The sequence below is a fragment of the Hemiscyllium ocellatum genome, chromosome 18 (assembly GCF_020745735.1).
Source record: "Hemiscyllium ocellatum isolate sHemOce1 chromosome 18, sHemOce1.pat.X.cur, whole genome shotgun sequence".
Taxonomy (NCBI): Eukaryota; Metazoa; Chordata; class Chondrichthyes; order Orectolobiformes; family Hemiscylliidae; genus Hemiscyllium; species Hemiscyllium ocellatum.
In genome coordinates, this window is record NC_083418.1 from 43,026,340 (window position 1) to 43,046,628 (window position 20,289).

The following is a 20,289-nucleotide window of genomic DNA, read 5'->3' on the forward strand; positions in this document are numbered from 1 at the left end:
GGTCAGGTTGCAGTTTATTACAGACTTAGAGAAGTGAACTCAAGATGGAAAGGAAATTTCAAGAATACAGCTGGATCAATCTTTCTCAACAGTTGCTCTCTCCAATTTTCTGCTGAAAGAGCAAGACAGAAAAGAATAAAAAGTGAGAAAAGCTGAAATACTTCCAAAACCAAAAACAACTAGAAATACCCCAGATCAACTCAACTACGAGTGAACTGATGACCATCCATATGCAAGTATCATGGGGCATCACCAAAGAAAGGAACTAATGATTATAGTATCAACCCATCTAGTTTGAGATTTTGGGTTGGTCATACAAAGTGATGTTTCTGACTTTACCCCCCAGTCATAATTTGTTTCTATTGGGTGAGTGTGTGTGCGTGTGTGTTTTAAAAGGGGCATACATTGACAATAGTAAAAGGATAGGATTTCTAAAGTAACAAGAGTTTTTGTTTGTCTGAGAACCTGGTCTGGTCTGCTTTTATCCTGGATAGTAGTAAGAGGCAAATTGGATTCTTCAGTTGTTTCAAGAACTTTTAATGTTTGGTGGGATTTGATTAACAACACACTACCCTCGTGAGTTGTGAAAATTGTATCTGTTCATGAGGTACATAATCTCTTTCAAGTAAAGTTCTTTAATGGGCTCCAGTTTAGTAGAGTGCTGGGTGAAAATTTATATCTTGTTAGATTATGGATGGAGTATTATGTAAATTCTGGGCACCACACTAAGAAAGGATTTACAGATGCAGTATCTCGAATCTAGCTTTCCAAAAACTGGACTTTAAGCTGTCACAAAATTAATTTAATTATTGCTCAATGAGTAAAATAATTTATTTTATAGTTTGGCAAGATTATGTTGCCAAATTGTGCACATTAGTTAATCAGCTTGGCATGCCTGCCTTTTCCCGTGTTTGGAGCAACCCTTGAACTGGCCTGAACCACCAATCTAAAAATTGGCATATCTGAAATATGGCACACATTCAGCTCTGATTCCAGGTTTTGAGATGTTATACCTGTGTTGGCTTTGCAAAAGGTGTAGCATAGATTCACCAGAAATGTAACTTTGATTCTATGAGTTAGATGATGCAGAAAGATTACATAAACTGTCTTCGCTGGACAATTGAGGGTTAAAGGGTGATTTGATTCTTTAGGTTTTGATTCAGAATTGCTAAGTTAGATAAAGAGAAACCTTTATCTGCAGATGGGGGAAAATACAGGACCTGGAGACAAACATTAAAATCATAACCAAGACATCCAGAAGTTGGAAAATACTGTACCTCTTCAAACAAAGAGTAATAAAAGTTTGGAACATCTCCCATTAAAAGCAGTAGATGCTAACTCAATTTTAAATTTGCAATTATTTACTTAAGGCTATGAGGGTTAAGTAACAAAAGAACAGATCAGCTATAAGCACATTGAACAATATAATACATTTGAGGGGCTAAAAAACCTACTCCTATTCTGCTTCATGCACCAGTTATTCCTGTGCTTTCCCAATTAACTACAGACTTGTGATAAGTTAAGCATTCTGCTGTGGTCCTGTGTTTATTAGAAACTATCTTGTAGTGACTGAAATTTGTTTTGTATGCCAAGGAAAACATTGTTGATTGGAGCTGATGACAGGAAACTTTTGTCAAGTGTTGTGGCTTTATTTCCCTTTGTTTGCAGTATTTCTACTGGGAAAGTCCAATGTTAATATTCATAGCCTGGAATTCCTTAGACAAGGTGGTTGATTGCCTATGACTCCAATACTACTGGCTAGCCTGTTTCTTCTAAAAATCTTAAAGTTCGAGGATGTTTTGATGACAGACAACTTCACAAGCCTAACACAAATCTTATGGGCTGGGTGGGTAGTGGGAAGAGGAGGAAAATGTGTAGAAGCTGTCACTGTTGAGACAAGCATCCATTGCAGAAAAAAAGGACATTTGGCTAAGTGCAGACTCTTTAAGCACATCTTTTGTAGGATAGGTATAATTTACAATTTTAGTTCAGCAGGGTTTCTCATGAGACAGATTTGTGGCAGATTATACAGTAAACATTTCAGACCCATGTCGTAGTACCTGGAAGTTGATTGTTTTTGTGGTTCTGCTCGCCGAGCTGGAAGTTTTTGCTGCAAACGTTTCGTTCCCTGGCTAGGGAACATCATCAGTGCTATTGGAGCCTCATGTGAAGCTGATTGTTTAGCTGATGACTTCAGATGAAGTTTTCCAGAACATTGCCAAACTTTAGTTGCATAACACATTTGTGGTCTGGTTGTGTGTTTTTAAAAACATACAAATATCCCTAAGTCACAAGAGTTTCCCTAGCAGGACTCCCCAGCATTTACATCAGGTCCGTTAAAATCTCATAGCATCAATTTTTTAAAAATTAACACAATTTGGAGGAAAAATGGAGGTGGCAAGGACACAGAAAACAGTCTGAATGCAGAATTTCAACACGCATCATAAGGGTAGTTCCACAGCACACTCCAACAATTGAAAACTCCGACTGTTCTTTCAGTAGTCTACAGTTGTAAAACAACCATTTTTCCTAATTCAGCTCAGAATCAAAATAAAGTAAGTTAACATGTAAATGTGTTCAAGATGACAGCTCACCACCTCAAAAGCAATGACAGCTGAGTGGTAAATGCTGGCATAGCCCACATCCCATTAGCAGATCAAAACTGCTGTGTTTCTTATATGACAAATTATTCAAATGGCTTTTTCACATAATCATGCTGATTGTCTGATTACATCTGACAAATATCCTGCTACAACTTTAATAATTCGTAATTTCCTAATAACAAATGTTTCAAGCCCAATTTCTTGGTTCTAATACACAATTCTATTTGCATCAGAAGAACCACCACTCACTAACTTTTCTGAATTTCAGTTTCAAAGTCACACAGTAAACTGTTCAATACAGAAATTGTCAAAAGTTTCCATCTATTCCAGCTTCTTTTACAAAGTTAATTTTGAAAGAACTATGTATTCACAACACAAACAAAAACTGCTGCAGATGTTAGCTTTAAGATATTCTTCCACAAAGCAAAGTCAGTTAGGCAGGAATTCCTTGTGATGTTCCTAGCCTTGTTCAACAGTACAGAAGCTTCGAGCCTTCACACCTTTTGAGGGTTCACTGGACAGTCCTGGAGTACTTGCGTTATTTAATAATCATTCATTGGAGTCTTATGGTAAGAGTCTGCTTTGGCTGCAGTTGAAGTGAAGTAATTTGGCTTTTGGGAGGTATTTTGTACAGTTCCTGCTGTCTATTTTAAAGAGATTATTTTCTTTACAAAAGTATCTTATTACATATATGAAACTATCCCAAATACACTATGAACTTAGTCCCCAGGCCCATTTTGGTAACTTGATTCAGTTTATGAAGATTAAAAGATATTAATTATTGTATTGTCTTTCTAACAAGCCTCCAGTATTTTGTAATTTATCCTGTCCTAAAGTATACCTATTATTGGAACATAAAACACTCCCATAAGCCTTTTTTCTTTCACTAGTACTTATATTTAGCCAAATTGATTCTATATTTTAATCCTCCAAATGAAGATTTCTCATTACTGTAGTGGATCTCATTTTACCAAGTCACCCAATCACATTTTATTTTCTTCCCATCCTTAAACTCATTTCTCCCCATTCAATCTTTAGGTCACATTCAATTCTAATATTACTTATCTCATGCTAATTTGAACATGGCACAGCTGGAGAGCAAGGCAACCTTTATAGTTCTGCTTTTAGACCCTAGATACTTATAATCCCTCATCAGAACCTCTCAGATGCATAGGGAGGAGCATCTATTCCTATACTATACTTATCACTAGTACAAGTATATTTTTTTTCACTCCCTACCCTTCAATGACTATCTGCATCATAGTGGCAAGGTCAGTTTGCTAATCTTCTCTCCCATCCCTGCTTCTGTCTACACAACATATAAGTTGTTGTACAACAGTAGATACTAAATTTCTATCTCTAGGTTTCTGTACTTGCTTCACTCATAGTTGCACAAACTTCGATCACAGTCTTAAATCTCAAATGTGGCTACCTCTTGTTCTCAGGTTAACTTTGTCTCTCCCTGATGCACGACAGTATCAGTAGATTGGACTTCAGCTCATCAAGTTCATTAATCTTCAGAGGCAGTTGCTGTGGATTACCACGGTATTCATCAACTTCAGCTGCAAAACATTACCATCCCTACCAAATACATTGTTTCATTTAACTAATTAGATGTCAAGTTTAGAATTATCACTCAACTGTTAGTGATATTAACTAGTTATGCTATTAATTTAATTTTGACTATCGCCAATCACTGAACTGCTGGGCTAATTAATGGCTTTGAACAGTCACCAGCGAGGTTGAGAATGAACAATGATATAAAAAGTAGCATCACCCTCCCCCTTTGCACCAAATACCCCAAGTTATCTATTGCTACCATGCTGTGGCTTGTCCTATCTAGTCACAGAATCTGTTTGCCTGTCCAGAAGGTGGGTGATTCACTATCCAGTTACAACTGCTCAGTCAGCTCTCTTCTACAATAGTTAAACTTATTCAAGCAACTGCATTCATTTAATTGACAGAGAACAGACAATCGTTGTTTAAATTAGACAATTTTAAAGCTTCAAGTGGAAGTTTGGCTGTTAACCTGCAGCTCAAGAAAAGCTTGCGAAATCCCACTTGCACCACATTCCCTTGTTAATACTTTTTCTTCATGACACAGAAGCCTCATTGTCACTAATTGTGTTCCCACTTCCAGATCCTAACCATTTGCTATGTGTTTTTTTTTAATTCTCTCATGTTGCTTCTAGTTCTTTAGCCAATCAGTACAGTGTCCTCTGGTTATTGATCCTTCTGCTATTGCCAGCCTCCTTGTGATTTTGAGCATCTTTATTACATTTCTTCTCAAGCTGCTGATGTCTCAAGAGAACATCTCTAGCTTCTCCAATTTTTCCACACAAATTGAAGTCTCTCATCCCTGAAGCCATTCTCATAAATTTATTTTTGCACCTGATCAATGTCATCATACCCTTTCAAAAGCATGATGACCAAAATTAAATTTAGTCCAACAGATTTATTTTAAAGCAGTAGCTTTCGAGGCACTGCCTCTTCATCAGATGGTTGTGGAGCAGGCCTGATGAAGGGTTTATACCCGAAACGTCAATTCTCCTGCTCCTCAGATGCTACCTGACTTGCTGTGCTTTTCCAGAACCCCACACTCAACTCTGTTGGACGATAACCTGTTGTTGTGTGATTTTTAGCTTTATTTACAAAGTTCAGAATATCTTAACTGCTTTCTCAATATGGCTTGCCTTCTTCAATGATTTGTGCAGATGTACCCTAGCATTCTCTGTTCCTGTGATCTCTTTCAAAATGTGCCTTTTATCTTTTCCTTATTTTAGCTACCATCTGACTCACTTGAGTTGTGAACAAATCTCGCAGTGCCAACTCCAGCTCCTACTATATTCGCTATAACTGGTGGCATTTAACCAGTTGACATCACCTAAGCATCCAGGAGTTTGTGCAGACCCTGCCCACTTGCAAAATTACAAGGTCACATGACTAGATTTTTTTTGTGCCGTCTACCTAAAATTGATGACAAATTATAGGGTAAGACCAGTATTGATACGACCCTGTCCTACATTCTTCTAATTTTTGCTGGACCACTGAGATCCATGTGTGGCAGCGACTTCTAGAATGGGAATCTTTACACCAATTGAGAAACCCTGTTTGCAAGCCCTAGACATCATACGCAGACAGCATTGCGTTGCAAATTTAGTCATCACAAATCTTGTCTTCTAACCTGGTAATGTGAAGTCTCATTATTCATTATGATTTCCACTATTTACTTCATTGAGGCACTGGAAGAGCAAATTAATTTATTGAGATTGGTTACAGCAAGAAGATATTCAACTGCTAATGGAGAAAAATGTTCCAAATGGTAGCCTCTGCAGAGCAGAAAATTTCAGTGCAGTTCAGGTGATTAGGATTACTTAGCCAATGCTAATGTTTTGTGACATAACTGCTTTAGGGTTCTTGGACACAATGATGCTAATTTATGTCTCTCAACCGAAAGTTCCTTGTTGTCGTCACCAAGACTATAACAGTTGATGGAGGAGATTGGAAATAGCAGATTTCATTGGGGAACCAAAAAAATAAATTGTTTAAGCTTTAAATCTTTAAGATACTGCTGTAGCTCTGTCCAGAATCTTCTCAACTCTGAGCTTCTGCTGTTAGTGGTAGTGTGAGCCATTTTATCTTTGCACATTATAGCTGATTCTGGGCATTCAATCACATGGCCTTAAATATGCTTTCAATATATTCTGCAATTGTTGCCTCTCCTATTCTCAGATGAACACCTGGTCCCCATTTTGTAACTTGTATCCTGTTGGTGCTGCTTCCAGGTCAAGGATCACCAGATTACATGATCAATATTTCTTCTTAACCAAAAATTACAGTTTATCTCTTTACTAACTAGAGTTGGCCAAGGCTAAATTCTTAGCTAAAATCTGTCTGTGGTCTGGTTCCTTCCTAGCAGTATAATCTCGGGTAAAAAGTGAGGTCTGCAGATGCTGGAGATCAGAGCTGAAAATGTGTTGCTGGTTAAAGCACAGCAGGTCAGGCAGCATCCAAGGAACAGGAAATTCGACGTTTCGGGCCAGAGCCCTTCATCAGGAAGGGCTCTGGCCCGAAACGTCTTTCCTGATGAAGGGCTCTGGCCCGAAACGTCGAATTTCCTGTTCCTTGGATGCTGCCTGACCTGCTGTGCTTTAACCAGCAACACATTTTCAGCCCAGTATCAGTATAATCTCCCCTAGTCCTACAAATCTGTGAGATCACTGTGCCTCTCCTGAAATTTCTGGTGTTTTACATTTCCTGTATATCAGTTGCTCCACCATCGGCTGTTGTTTTTTCAGATGTGTTGGTCCTAAGCCTAGGATTCACACTCTATACCCCTCTATACTCTGTCCACTTCTGTACTTCTCTCTTATCATTTTAAGATCCATAAATCTAAGTCAACTGTCCCAGTATTTCAATTTTTGACTGATAAAACTCATTTAAAACTATTTGACTTATTTTGCTGTGTCGAAGGTATTATAAATGCAAGTCATTATTTCCAGTTATATCACAGAACAAAGATAGAAACTATTCTTTGCAAAATATGAATCTGCTAATTTTGTTTTTATGTTTCAACAATTAGAAGTTAACTAAAATATTTGGAGTTATACTGTTATTGTTATCTTTTCTTTAATTTAGAGATAAATATAATTATCTTTCCCTCCACTGGCATAATTGAAAAAATCTGAACAAACATCACATAATATTCATCTAGAATCAAATGTCAGTGAGAGCTTATAGCACTTTGATAGTATTTGTTATTTGTCTTTTCCAGTGATTGCCTACATGTTGTTGTTCCCATGCCAGTTGCTGGACAAGATGTTGAAGCTTATTGCTTGAGATGTGAATGTAAATATGAAGAACGAAGCACAGTTACAATTCAGGTATTTTGTAAAACAATTTGGTAAGCTCAGTTGGCTCCATGAATGACTTGTAATGCAGTGTGATACCATCAGCGTGGGATAAACTCCTGCACCAGCTGAGGTTACCATGAAGCTTCTGCCTTCTCAACATCACCTGAAGCATGGTAGCCCTAGGTTAAACCTCACTACCAGTCATCTCTCTGTAATGAGAGAGTAGCCCTATGGAACTATGTCTGTTTTACCTTTTTTAAAATTAAAGCATAAATATTTTCTTCCCTATGTCAGCGTATCTGATTTGATATGTTCATCTCAAAGAAAAAAGTATATGGAATTGTGGTATAAAGGAGTATCTACTTTATTTTTGGTGTAATTTGAATATTATTCTATTGTTTAATATTTACTAAGATTGATTTATTACCAAAAAAACCATTTGATATAACATTCTTTCCTATATTTCTGTTGAAATTGTCCAAATCATATGATGCCTTTGGAAGTTTGATTGTAAATTCTTCTTTTCATTCTTTTCCTTTCAGTTACAAAGTAGTGGTGAAAATACATGGCTTTTGTTTTACTACTTCGAAAATCATTTTTGTGATTGTGTTTCTACTTTATATTGATGGAAAGATAAAAACACTGAAGTTTAGCTGTATAATGCCCATTGTTTTCAAAGTTAAAAATTACACAACACCAGGTTATAGACCTTATAGTCCAAAAGATTTATTTGAGGCACTAGCTTTCAAAGCGCAGTACCTCCTAATAAACTGGTTGGACTATAACCTGGTATGTGATTTTTAACTTTGCCCACCCCAGTCCAACACCAGTTCCTCCAGATCTTTTTTTTTCAGTGCAACCACTGTTAGTTTGCCTCCAAAGTAGCATCCATGACATGTGAAAACATCCAATATTAGTTACTTCAGAGACTGTTTTGGTGAGGGCATCAGCATTTGTATAGAGAGTGTCCACCAAAGGTAAGTAGAGCAGACAGTTCATATCGAGATTAGAGTGTTGCTGAAAATACACAGCAGGCCAGGCAGCATACGTGGAGCAGGAAAATTGACGTTTCAGGCAGGAGCCCTTCATCCTGATGCCCTTCATCATCAAGATGAAGGACTTCTGCCCGAAACATCGATTTTCCTGCTCCTCGGATGATGCCTGACCTGCAGTGCATTTCCAGCACCACTCTAATCTTGACTCTAATCTGCAGTCCTCATTTTCACCAGACAGATCACATCACCAGTCGGTGCGTAGTGCTCATCTGATGCTGCCTTTGCCGTTTTGGAGTTCATTGTATGCTCCTTGTATGCTACTTAACCACACCAGCATTAGGGTACAGTCCTCTCCACTTGATCACAGAATCCCTACAATGTGGAAGACAGTCATTTGACCCATCGAGTCCAAGGCGACTCTCTAAAGAGCATCCCACCCAGATCCAACCCCCAACCCTATATTTCCCAAAGCCTGTATTTCCCATCCACCCATCCTGTACATTCCTGGACACTGGGCAACTTACCATGGCAAATCCACCTAATCTGCATATCTTTGGACTGAGAGAGGAACCCGGAGCACCCAGAAGAAGTCCACGCAGACACAGGGAGAATGTGCAAACTCCACACAGTCACCCAAGGGTGGAATCATACATAAACCCTGGCGCTGTGAGGCAGCAGTGCTAACCACTGAGCCATCATGGTGCCGTGTATATATATTAACCAGCTGCGGAGGTGACATAAAACAGAATGAAGAAACCAATATGGTTCCTTTCTGGCTAATTTGACGATCCTGCTCCTTTTAACAAGGTTATGCTATTCTTGGCTTTTTTTTTCAGAGAGGTCGTAAAAGCAGTGATTCCAAAAGGTCTGGCTTGGATGGGTTTTAGGGCCGATTTGACTATAGCAAACATATACTTCCTCAGGCAAAAGGCTGCAAGTTTTTAGAAGAAACACTTGTACAATGAAATGGGAGTGGCTAGTTCTCTCAGTTCAGCTTTTCTCTGGTTTGGTTTTAGCAGTCTGGCTGTTCGCTGAAAGCAGTCAGTCAGTTGTCAAGCTGCTGGACCAAGAGACAGGTCCTTGCTGATCTTCTGTCTCTGACATCTCTCCCTTAAGAACCTGTGTTTGATTTTTCTCTTTTTTTTGCCAAGGCATTTATGGGGATTGTTGCAGGAATTTGGGACAGCATCATTAAGTTGGTATAGTCTGTTCGGGTTTTGGATAGGTTAACTGATTCTATATTCTGTTCTCTTTTACTTAGGTTTCATTCACTAATCTTGCAAGTAAATTCTGGCTTGTTTAAAACTAAGTGGTTGGTTCAGCTGCATCACTCCTGGACTACCACAGTACACCTGCCTAAAACAATGAGCAAAGTTACGGTCCGGGCTGCTTTCTTGAAATGTTTTGAAGGGGTCTGGCCTGGTCCATAACACTAGAACTGGTCACTGATTAGTTCATCCCATTGAGGCACCAAGAAGCACAATACCATTTTTCCATTCACCAACAGTTCCCACACCTTTGTTGCTGATCATTGAAACGTCTTATTCGTCACTGTTTCAAAAATACAAAACACTACCAAAAAAAAAATTCCAACCTAAATTTAAAAGTCAAAACAGTGCTCTGTTGCCTACAGGTATCAGCATTTTGTACTTGTGCAAGCACCAAGTCTTATCCTGGATGTATCTTGCCTGTCTTAGAGACTTTGTGCAATATTTCAGTGACTAACACATTGCTGCCAACTTTCTCTGTGGGAAGCTATAGATGACCTTTGTAGAATTACCTCAAGCAGCACTTCTCTAAGAAGACATGCCAATGCATCAGTTTACTGTGGGTAACAGTAGTCTGGGCTTGCTGGCTGTAAGGCAACACCAGAGGTGGGAGAACAAATACTGTGATCCTGAAAGAGGACAGATGGATTGTTAAAAATTATGTCACTGGGGATCCAAGATGGTGGTGATCTGAGAAGATTGCACTGCAGAGCTTTGCATTGCAGCTCAAGCAGGACAATCCTTTAACTCGCCCATACCAGGCCATCGTGATATCTTGGGACTCCAGAAAGATCATGGAGTCCCAAGAGATTTCTTAAAAATTAACTTACCTGTGTTTCCAGCCATCCAGAGATGCTGAAAAAGAGAGAAGGAGCATCCAAGGCTGGGTCTGCAGTTCAGCCTGCAGTAGCCTCAGAACCGACTACGTTCCAGGCCCTGGTGAACAAGCTCTCGAAATCTCGCGAGATGCTAGGGAAACAGATTGAAGAGAAGCTGGCTCCAATCTCTCTCATGCTGCAGAAGCATGAGCAGCAGCTGGAAGACCTGGAGAAGAGGACGGATGAGGTGAAGCACAGGGTCACAGTGGTGGAATCTGATACCAGTTCATCCAAGGATAGGATCCAAGTCCTGGAGACGCAGGTCTGTAATTTGCGTGACCAAGTGGATGATCTTGAGAACAGGGTCAGAAGAAAAAACATTTGGATCAGAGCGGCCTGCGGAATTTGTTGAGGACTGGCTGCCAAATTCCTTGACTTGGAGGCTGGCATGAGAGGATTGAAGATAGAGAGGGCTCACTGGGTCGCAACGTGGAGATCGGGTCTGGGTCAACGTCCTCGTCCTCTTCTGGTGCGGTTCCATCATTACTGGGATAAGGAGAGAGTCATGGAGGTTTTCGGAGTCCAGGGCATGGATCCAAAAGCCCTAATTTATGAGGGTTCTAAGATCATGTTTTTTCAGGACTTCTTAGCAGCGGTGATCCAGAAATGAAAATCTTACAACGGTGTCAAGAGAAGACTGAGGGAGCTTGGGATTCAGCACTCCCTGAGATATCTGGCAGTGCTTCGGAACACCTTAGATGGATCCATACATCTCTTTGACACATCAGAGAAGGCAAGAGACTTTGTGGACAAATTAACCTAATTTGAACAATTTCAGTATTTATAAATAGTGTTGTTTGGGTATGGGTATCATTCTGTAAAAGAAACAGGAAGTCCAGCTGGAGCTTTATCTTTCTTTTTTTCCACTCTATTGACAATAATTTGGTTTAAACTATGACTGGCGATGGTTGAGATGTACATTTTCAATTTCTAAGTTAGGTTATACCAAAGGATGGATGGGGTATTTATTCCCTTTTTGTATAAGAAAATGTTTTAAATTCATACTGGTATTCTATGGGGTGTTTATTCTTTTCTGCTTGTGTTTATGGTGCAGCTTTAGCTGGGAAAAGTGAAAGTAGTTGGGACGATTAGATGCCTACTTATGGGCAGTTTAGGATGGGTAGTTGTCCCCTCTGGGCAGGGGTGAGTTCCCCTATTCAGCGCTGTTGGCGCTTTATATGTTGGTTTGGTTTTTCGTTTGTGTTGTTCTTTATTCTCAATAGTTTTGTAGGTTTGTTAAATATAGTGGTTTTAGTTTATGTAGTTTTTATATTTGGTGGGTCATGTGACACTAAGGCTCAGCAGTTTGTGGTTCAGGTTCCTCCTCTCTGGAATTTAAATGTTATTGCAGAAGATTATGGCTAATGATTTAATTAAATGGTGTGCCTGGAATATCCAGGGAAGTCACTCACCAATTAAGAGGAAGAAGGTACTCTTGAGCCTTAGCAAGGAGAGGATGGATATTACTTTGTTACAGGATACACATTTGGATGACAAGGAACATATGAAATTACAGCAGAATGGCTTTGACCAAGTTTATGTTTCATCATTTACTAACAGAAGTAGGGGAGTCGCGATATTGGTTAGGAAAAATCTCCCATTTAAATTGTTGGAGTGTGTTAATGACACACATGGGAGGTTTGTAATTCTTAAGCCTTGATAAATGGGGAAGAATATAGTGTTTTAAATGTTTATTGCCCTCCAACTCATCCCCCTAAATTTTGGTAGATGCTTTTTCTAAACTGCTAAGTCTCAATCCCGACACATCATTATTGGGGTAGATTTTAACTGTCTCTTGGATCCTACAGTAGACAGGTTGCCCAAAGGTCCCTCGATACCCTCTGTACAAACTAAACAGTAAGTGGGTCTGTGTTGGCAGTTAGGGTTGGTAGACGTCTGGAGGTGTCTCCACCCTACAGGTAGGGATTTTACATTTTTCTCCAATCCGCATAGATGTCACACGAGGATTGATTTTTTTTTCTGACTCCTGCGGTAACCCTGGATCTGGTAGCATCTTGTACAATTGATAATATACCATCTCTGATCATGCTCCAGTGTACCTTATGGTTAAGATTAAGGACGTTACAGTGGGTTTGAGGTACTAGCAAATGGATCCATTTATCCTCCAGGATGATAAGTTTGTGGAGTATTTCTCTAGGGAATTTCGGGCGTTCTTAGACATCAACATAGGCTCGATTGATGACACATCCATTCTCTGGGAAACTGCCAAATCCTATGCTAAGGGGGTAGTTATTTCACATTCCGCCAGTAGGAAGCGGCAGAAGGATGAGCAGCAACGTCTTCTTGAAGCACGGTTGAAGGCAGCCGAGAAGCCCTACTTTGACAGACATTCGTTGGTCAAACTAGAGAGGATTACAGCGCTGCAGTCTGCATTTGATTCTGTACTCACGCAGACAGCAAAGAAGGAGCTGGCTTTTGCAAAGCAAAGGTTATATGAGCATGGTGATAAGCCAGGCAAATACTTAGGGTAAATTGCCAGAAAGAGGAGTGCCCCAGAAGCCATTACGGCAATTAGGGAAGGGTCTGGGAACCTAACATGTGATTCTAAAAAAGATTAATGTGGCATTCCAGAGATTTTACTCTAAGCTATACCAACCTGAGGATTGTGAGGATGGGCAGTCCAAAATGGAATCCTTTTTTAGAAATCTGAAGCTCCTGGGTGTGACTCCTGAACAAGAGTCCTTTCTCAATGCCCCATTATGAGCAAGATGTTCAGGAAACTGAGGCAGATTCAGAGTGAAAAGATGCCCGGTCCTGATGGACTTACCAGTAAATTCTAGAAGGAATTTATAAGTATACTGTCAGGCCCGATGCTCAATATTTAATGATTCATACAGTCATGATTGTCTCCCACCATCTCTGAGAGAGGCCAATATTTCACTTATCCTTAAAAAAGGGAAGGACCTAGAAGACTGTGCTTTGTACAGGCCCACCTCGCTCTTAAATGTGAATTTTAAAATCCTCTCAGACTCTCGCGTTAAGACTGGAGACTGTGTTACCTTCTATTATTAAAGAGGATCAGATGGGCTTTATAAAGGGTCGCAGATCCTCCAATCATGTTAGCAGACTGCTTAATGTAATTCAGGCATGCCAACAGCAGTCAATACGGGGATTGGTGATTTCTTTAGATGCAGAGAAGGCATTTGTCCGAGTTGAGTGGCCGTACCTTTCTATACTCTAGAGCAGTTTGGTTTGGGCAAAGTCTTCATAAGAGCGCTAAAGGTTCTCTATGGTGGCCCTCTCGCAGCGGTCATCACCAACGGGGTATGATCAAGCAATTTTAATATTCTAAGGGGCAGCGGGCAGGGCTGTCCCCTTTCACCTTTGCTTTTTGGTGATTGAACCATTGGCAGAGACCATTCGTGGGGATCCCAATATATCAGCTGCAGAAGTAGGGTCAAAAATACATAAGATTTCATTGCATGCAGATGGTGTCCTAATTTGTTTTGACAAATACAGCAGTTTCAGTGCCTCGCCTGATACAATGCATTCGCCCATTTGGCACTTTTTCGTGGAACAAGATTAAATTTGCGGAATCAGAGGCTATGCCTATGGGTGGTCTTATGAAGGAGTTAGGTGGTCACGGGGAGGAGGGGGGGCGCGGTTTTATGTATTTGGGCATATTCATTACTCCAGTTCTGGATTGGCTGTTCAAAGCCAATTTTATCCAATTATTTGGAAAAATTAAACAAGATCTTCAAAGATGGGAGGCACTTCCAGTCTCATGGTTGGGTCGGATAGCTCTTATTAAGATGAATATTCTCCCTTGTTTGCTATACCCTATACGGATGCTCCCCCGATGTTCAATAAGCAAACACTCAGGAGGCTGACTGGCTGGTTCAGCTCCTTTACTTGGCATTGTAAGCAGCCCCTCATTAAATTAGCCAAACTGCAGTTGCCTCACAGACTGGGGGAGAGTGGACCTTCCAGACATTAAAAATTACCAATTAAGCTTTTGTCTTACATGAGTGATTGGGTTTGTGGAGATCCTCTCTCAATATGGCTAGATATTGAAGCCTCCCAGGCAAGGTGCCCCTTATCAGTTTGCTGTTTTTGGACAAGATGAGGACAGTTTGGGAATATTGCCATAACCCAATAGTTGTCAATGCTGTTAATTCGGTAGAGGGAAGGCAATATTGGCAAAACATCTTTGTTTACACCTTTTGTGGGTATGCCGGTGTTTCAACCAGGTATGGTAGATTCAGGATTTAAACATTGGGCAGCTAGGGGTGTGTCTTGCATGGGTGATTTATTCGAGGGAGACGTAATGGATGTCCTTCGATCAGTTAGTACGGAAATACAAGTTATCTAATAGAGACCTCTTTCGTTTTTTTCAAGTTAGGGATTTTATTCAAAAAAAGACCACATCTTTGATTCCTGCAAATCCGATGTAGAGAGGGGTGTGCTAAGTGATAAGAGTACACTGTCAGTACTTGATATCATCAACTCAGGGTGGGGGGGGTGGGAGGAAGGAAGGAAGGGTGCCACCTCAGATGAGTTTGATCGACTCTGCAAGATGTGGGAAAGAGAGTTGGGTGCTGAAGTCTCCTCAGAGGCATGGGAGAATATTTGGGAGAATGCAAGGAAGATATCATTTTGCAATAGGACCCATGCTTTACAGATGAAGATTCTCCACAGGGTCCAATTGGCTCCAGATTGTTTGTCAAAATTTAAACCAGGGGTATCTTCAGCATGTCCCAAGTGTAAGGTCTGCACGGGCACTCTTACCCATTGTCTCTGGTCTTGTGATAGGCTTCAAACATATTGGAGTGCTGTGGCAGGTGCAATGGAGAGGAATTTGGGTGTAAGGGTGGAGAAGGACCCTATCTCTCTCCTTTTGGGCCTGCCCTCTGTATTTCCTGCAGATGTGCATAAGAAAAAACTTTTCAATATTCTCATGTTCTGTGCAAGAAAGAATATCTTGCTAGGTTGGGTATCCGAAAAACCCCCGGGCCTGTCGGGTTGGCGGAAGATTGTTATGGAGCATATTCCCCTGGATTTTCTCACAGATATGATACACCACAAAGCTGAGAATTTTTACAAGACATGGCAGCCCTTTTTGGAATACCTTGACATAGATTTATCTGCCCATAGATTGGGCTCGTAAAACACAATCATTACGGCTACAAAGGGCTTTTATGTAGCCGTAATGATTGTGTTTTACGAGCCTAATACGAGAGAGGAGGAACTGAACGTATGAGCTTTTTGATTGACTGGGCTGAGTCAGTACTATTTATTAGTTTGTTGGTTATTTATTTAGCCAGTTTGTTTTTTTAAGCTATATTTTTCTATATATGTTTATATATTTGTACATAAGGGTGGGTTGGGGAATTTTTTTTATTATTATTTGGGTTTTTGTACTGTTTTGAATTGTACTTGTAATATTAAAAAATCTATTTTTTCAATAAAAATATATATAAAAAAATGGTGTCACTGCCAGTCCCTCAAAAACACTTCATTGTGGATGATGGATTTGTACATATTCTTGTGAAGTTGTCCACCACTCCCATGCTGAAGTGGATGAACTCCAAGTTCTGTGCAAAGCCCTGTGTCAAGTTCATGGCAGACCTCACATATTCTTTTACATTAACAGGATTTCTGGCAGGCCTACCAAAGCACCAAATACTTCAATGTGCATAGCCTCTGACTCCTATGCAACAGAACTTAAGTGTGACTTTGTCATCTGTAGAAATACCCTTATCCTGGCAATGATTGTGGGGTAACTCATACCCACTATCACCAACTTGGATTGTCACCATTCCTCTAGGAATGAGAAATCTGAGCAGGTGAAGACCAAAACTAGCCACAGCTGTAGTCAAGCTATTTCACTAAGCTGCAATACTGTAATCTACCTGACAGTGTAGAAAATTGCTCAGGATGTCCTGTGTACAAAAAGCAGGAAAATCCAACCTGACCGATTACCATCCTATCAGTTTATTCTCCTTCATAAGCAAAATGATGCAAGTTGTTTTAATGTTAATTACCCAAACATAAACTGGGATACTTGTAGTGTACAGGGCAGCAGAGGACAAGTCTTCCTGGATTGCATGCAGGAGAGCCTTCTCAAATAGTATGCTTCTGGTCCAACAAGAAAGGGTGCATTGTTGGATCCATTTCTTAGAAATGAAGTGAAACATGTGTCGGTTAGGTATCATTTAAGGGACAGTGATCGTTGTATCACAGCTTTCAGGATAATGATGGAGAATGACATGCAATAATTCAGAGTGAGGAAAATCAACTGGTAGAAAGTATACTGCAATGGGGCATGAACAGCTGGGCAGATTGAATGAAGCAAGAGCTTGGCAGGAAAAACAGTAGCTGAACAATGAAGAAATGGTTTGGCTATGCTCAAATGGGAAGGGTAGAAGAAACAAATCTTGACCTCCCTGAATGAAAAAGGAGATAGAAATTAAGATAAAGAAGGAAAAATGGTGCTTATGGTGAGTATCGGATATAAATGGTGAGAATCAAGAGAATATTTAAGGTTCAGAGAGATGGTGAAAAATCAAATTGAAACAGAAAGAGGACTTATGAGAAAAGATTGGCAGCCAACATAAAGAGGTGTCCCAAAGTATTCTACGATCATATAAATAGTAAAAGGGTCAGTGAAAGGAGAAATAGGCCAATTAGGGACCAAAAATGTGCATTTACACCTGAAGACAGGGGGCATGGTTGAGGTATTAAATGTACGCTGTGCATCTGTTTTTACCAAGGAGAGAGATACTGCTCAGGCCATGGTCACTAGCAGAGTTCAAAAACTGGTAGGTCAAAAATGGTAGATAGACTATTGATACTTAAAGTCAACAAAGCACTAGGAGCAGATGAGATACATCCAAGCATTTTGAAGGACATGAGAGCCGAAGTTCAGAACCTTTCAGTCTCATCTAGATTTGGGGAAAGTGCCAAAAGACTGAAAAATTACAAGCTTTATGGCTTTGTTCAAAAAGATTTGCAAGGATAAGCCTAGTACTTACACACCAGTCAGTTTAGCTTAACCAGTGGTGGGGAAGCTTCTAGAGACAATTATTCAGAATAGAATTAGTCATCATATGGAAAAAGGTGGATTGATCAGCAAACAATCAGCATGAATTTCTATAGGGGAAATCACATTTAACTGGAGATTCCTGGAGATTTTTAAAGTGGTAACAGAATGGCTTGATTAAGGTAACGCTGTTGATGTGGCATACATGGACTTTTAGAAGGCCTGTGGTATTGTGCCACATATAGAGTTGAGGAAAGTTTTATAGGTCATGGAATAAAAGGGTCAGTAGCAACATGGATACAAAATTGGCTGAGCCATAGGATAGAGAGTATAATGGTCAATGGATATGTTTCAGGCTGGGGGTAGATTTTTAGTGGAGTTTCCCAGGGATCCTTTGGTTTTCCTGATATATATTGATGATCTAGAGGTTAGTGTGCAGGGTCAGTTTCAAAGTTTCAGATTATTCAAACTTGGAAGAATTGTAAACTGAGAGAAACAGTATAGAATGCCAAAAGAACACAGACAAGTTGGTGAAGTGGGCAAATATGTGGCAGATGAGTTTCAATGCAGAGAGGTATGAGATGATGCATTTTGGTAGGAAGATCATTGTCTTTCAAATCGGAAGTACAGTTGTATCCTCAACTTCATTTATAATGACATTGGGTACAATGAGGTGATCTTGAACTTGTACAAGACCCCATGTGTTAGGCCTCAGCTGGAGTATTGTGTGAGGTTTTAGGTGCCACATTATAGGAAGGATGCGAACACGTTAAAAGCAGTACGGAAATGGTTTACATGAATGGTTCAGAGGTGAGGAACTTCCTTTTTGAGGATAGTTTAAAGAAGTTGGGACTGTTCTCCTTTGAGAGAAAATGTCAAAGAGGAGATCTGATGGAGGTTTTCAAAATCATGAGTGGGCTGGATAAAGTAGCTAGCAAGAAATTATTTTCACTTTGGAAAGGAACAAGAACAAGAAGACAGATTCAAAATGATCTGCAAATGGATGATATGAGAAAAAGCTTTTTCATTCAGCATGGAGTAAAGTATATGGAATGCACTACTTGTGTGGTGGAAGGTGATTCAAATGAAGCTTTCAAGAGAGCACTGGATGATTATTTGAATAAAAATAATGTTTCAGGGAATGAGGGATAAAGTAGGAGATTGGCATTAGATAATGGTACTCATTTAACGAGCTTTTGCAGGCACAATGGTCTGAAACTCCCTCTGTGCCATAACACTTTTATGATTCTGATTTTGTGAAGTGGTCATCAACATTGCATTCAAATATACTTTTAAAGGAATACCATGCTTATTGATGCTCAATTTGGGTTGCTCCTGCTGACCTCATTACTGTCTTGATCCAATCATGGAAAAAAGAGCTGAACTTCTGAAGTAAGGGGAGGTGAGAGTGATTGCCCTTGACATCAAGGAAGCTTTCAACTGAGTGTTAGATCAAGATGTCACAATTCAGCATGGTAGTGAGTTGAAAATAAAGCCCCAATGTTCCTAGAGTCCTCACAGATGTTAAATCTTTTAGAAGAAATATGCAAATTCCATTTGATTTTCACACCCAATTTTCTAGAAAACACAGCCTAGGTCTCTGTACTCCACTCGAATCACGATTTATTACAGGTTATTAAATTCTAGCTACAGATATACAATCAAACTAAATTAAATAATATGGATTGTGGATCAGCAAATACAAATAAAAAAAAAGATATGCCGAACAAAGATCACAGAACTGTTTTTGTATGAGAGAGAGTTTATAAGGGGTTTTGAGTTTTAATTGGTATGGGAGTTAAGGATATTTATAAAATGGAGGGTCGTCATGCTCATCACCCTACACCATGCCATTTCATCAGCCTTCCCATCCAGAGACAACCTTCTGCTCCAGAATCCAACGTACCACTAAATTGGCCAATTCAGGCCCCTTTCCATTGGGAACTTTGCTCATGGAGAGACTACTGGGTGAAACTAGGCTGCCGAGCTGCAAGTATTGTTTGGACTCTCTAATTAGACACTGTGACTTATGAATGTCTTTTCCATCCCAATCACAGTGGCAATTGTTGCCTTGTGGCAACTTTCATATCTCCCCTTTCACCACCCTTTCCAATTACCCAGGACATACCCCACCCTTGGCAACATCTGTTCAACTCGCCTTGGCAGCCTCCCAAACCCCATTTACCTTATTCTGAGGGCAGCATCCAATGGTGTTGTCTTGGCTGCATGCAATCTCAGTTGTGACCACTCACATTTCCTTCTGTAGCAGTTCTGGTACTTGTGTCGATCACAGTGCCCTATCCCTTTAAGTGGTACAGTATGGATTTAAGCAATTTAGTAGTGCTACCATGACACAGAGCTGACTCACAACTGAGGAATGCAAATGCTGCCTGTAGTGACTTTTTAAAAAATGCTTGGTATATATAAATCCATTTTTAGGCCCTGACCAAGTGCTCTACTTTTCAGCCATCTGATTGTTCCTATCTAATTGGGAGAAATTTGCTATACAAGAGGAACCTCGACTATCCAGCATTCAATTAACCGAATTTCAGATTATCCGAACTCCTGATACTTGCTTACAATGTTATCCGGCATTCAATTAACTGAATGAAATAGTCCCACCTCTGTATAGGAAATCAGTGCATGTGCTGCTAAATTAAGATAGTTTCTTACTGTGCCAACCATTGTG

At 39.9% G+C, this 20,289-nt stretch overlaps 1 protein-coding gene across 1 annotated transcript in view; it reads left to right on the forward strand.

Annotated features, from left to right (window-relative positions):
• tmem9b (TMEM9 domain family, member B) overlaps positions 1 to 20,289 on the forward strand; it is an 86,335-nt gene that overhangs the window by 32,817 nt on the left and 33,229 nt on the right. Inside the window, exon 3 of the mRNA XM_060838504.1 lies at positions 7,378 to 7,486. Coding sequence (XP_060694487.1) covers positions 7,378 to 7,486 — 109 coding nt within the window. The remainder of the gene's footprint in view (positions 1 to 7,377; positions 7,487 to 20,289) is intronic.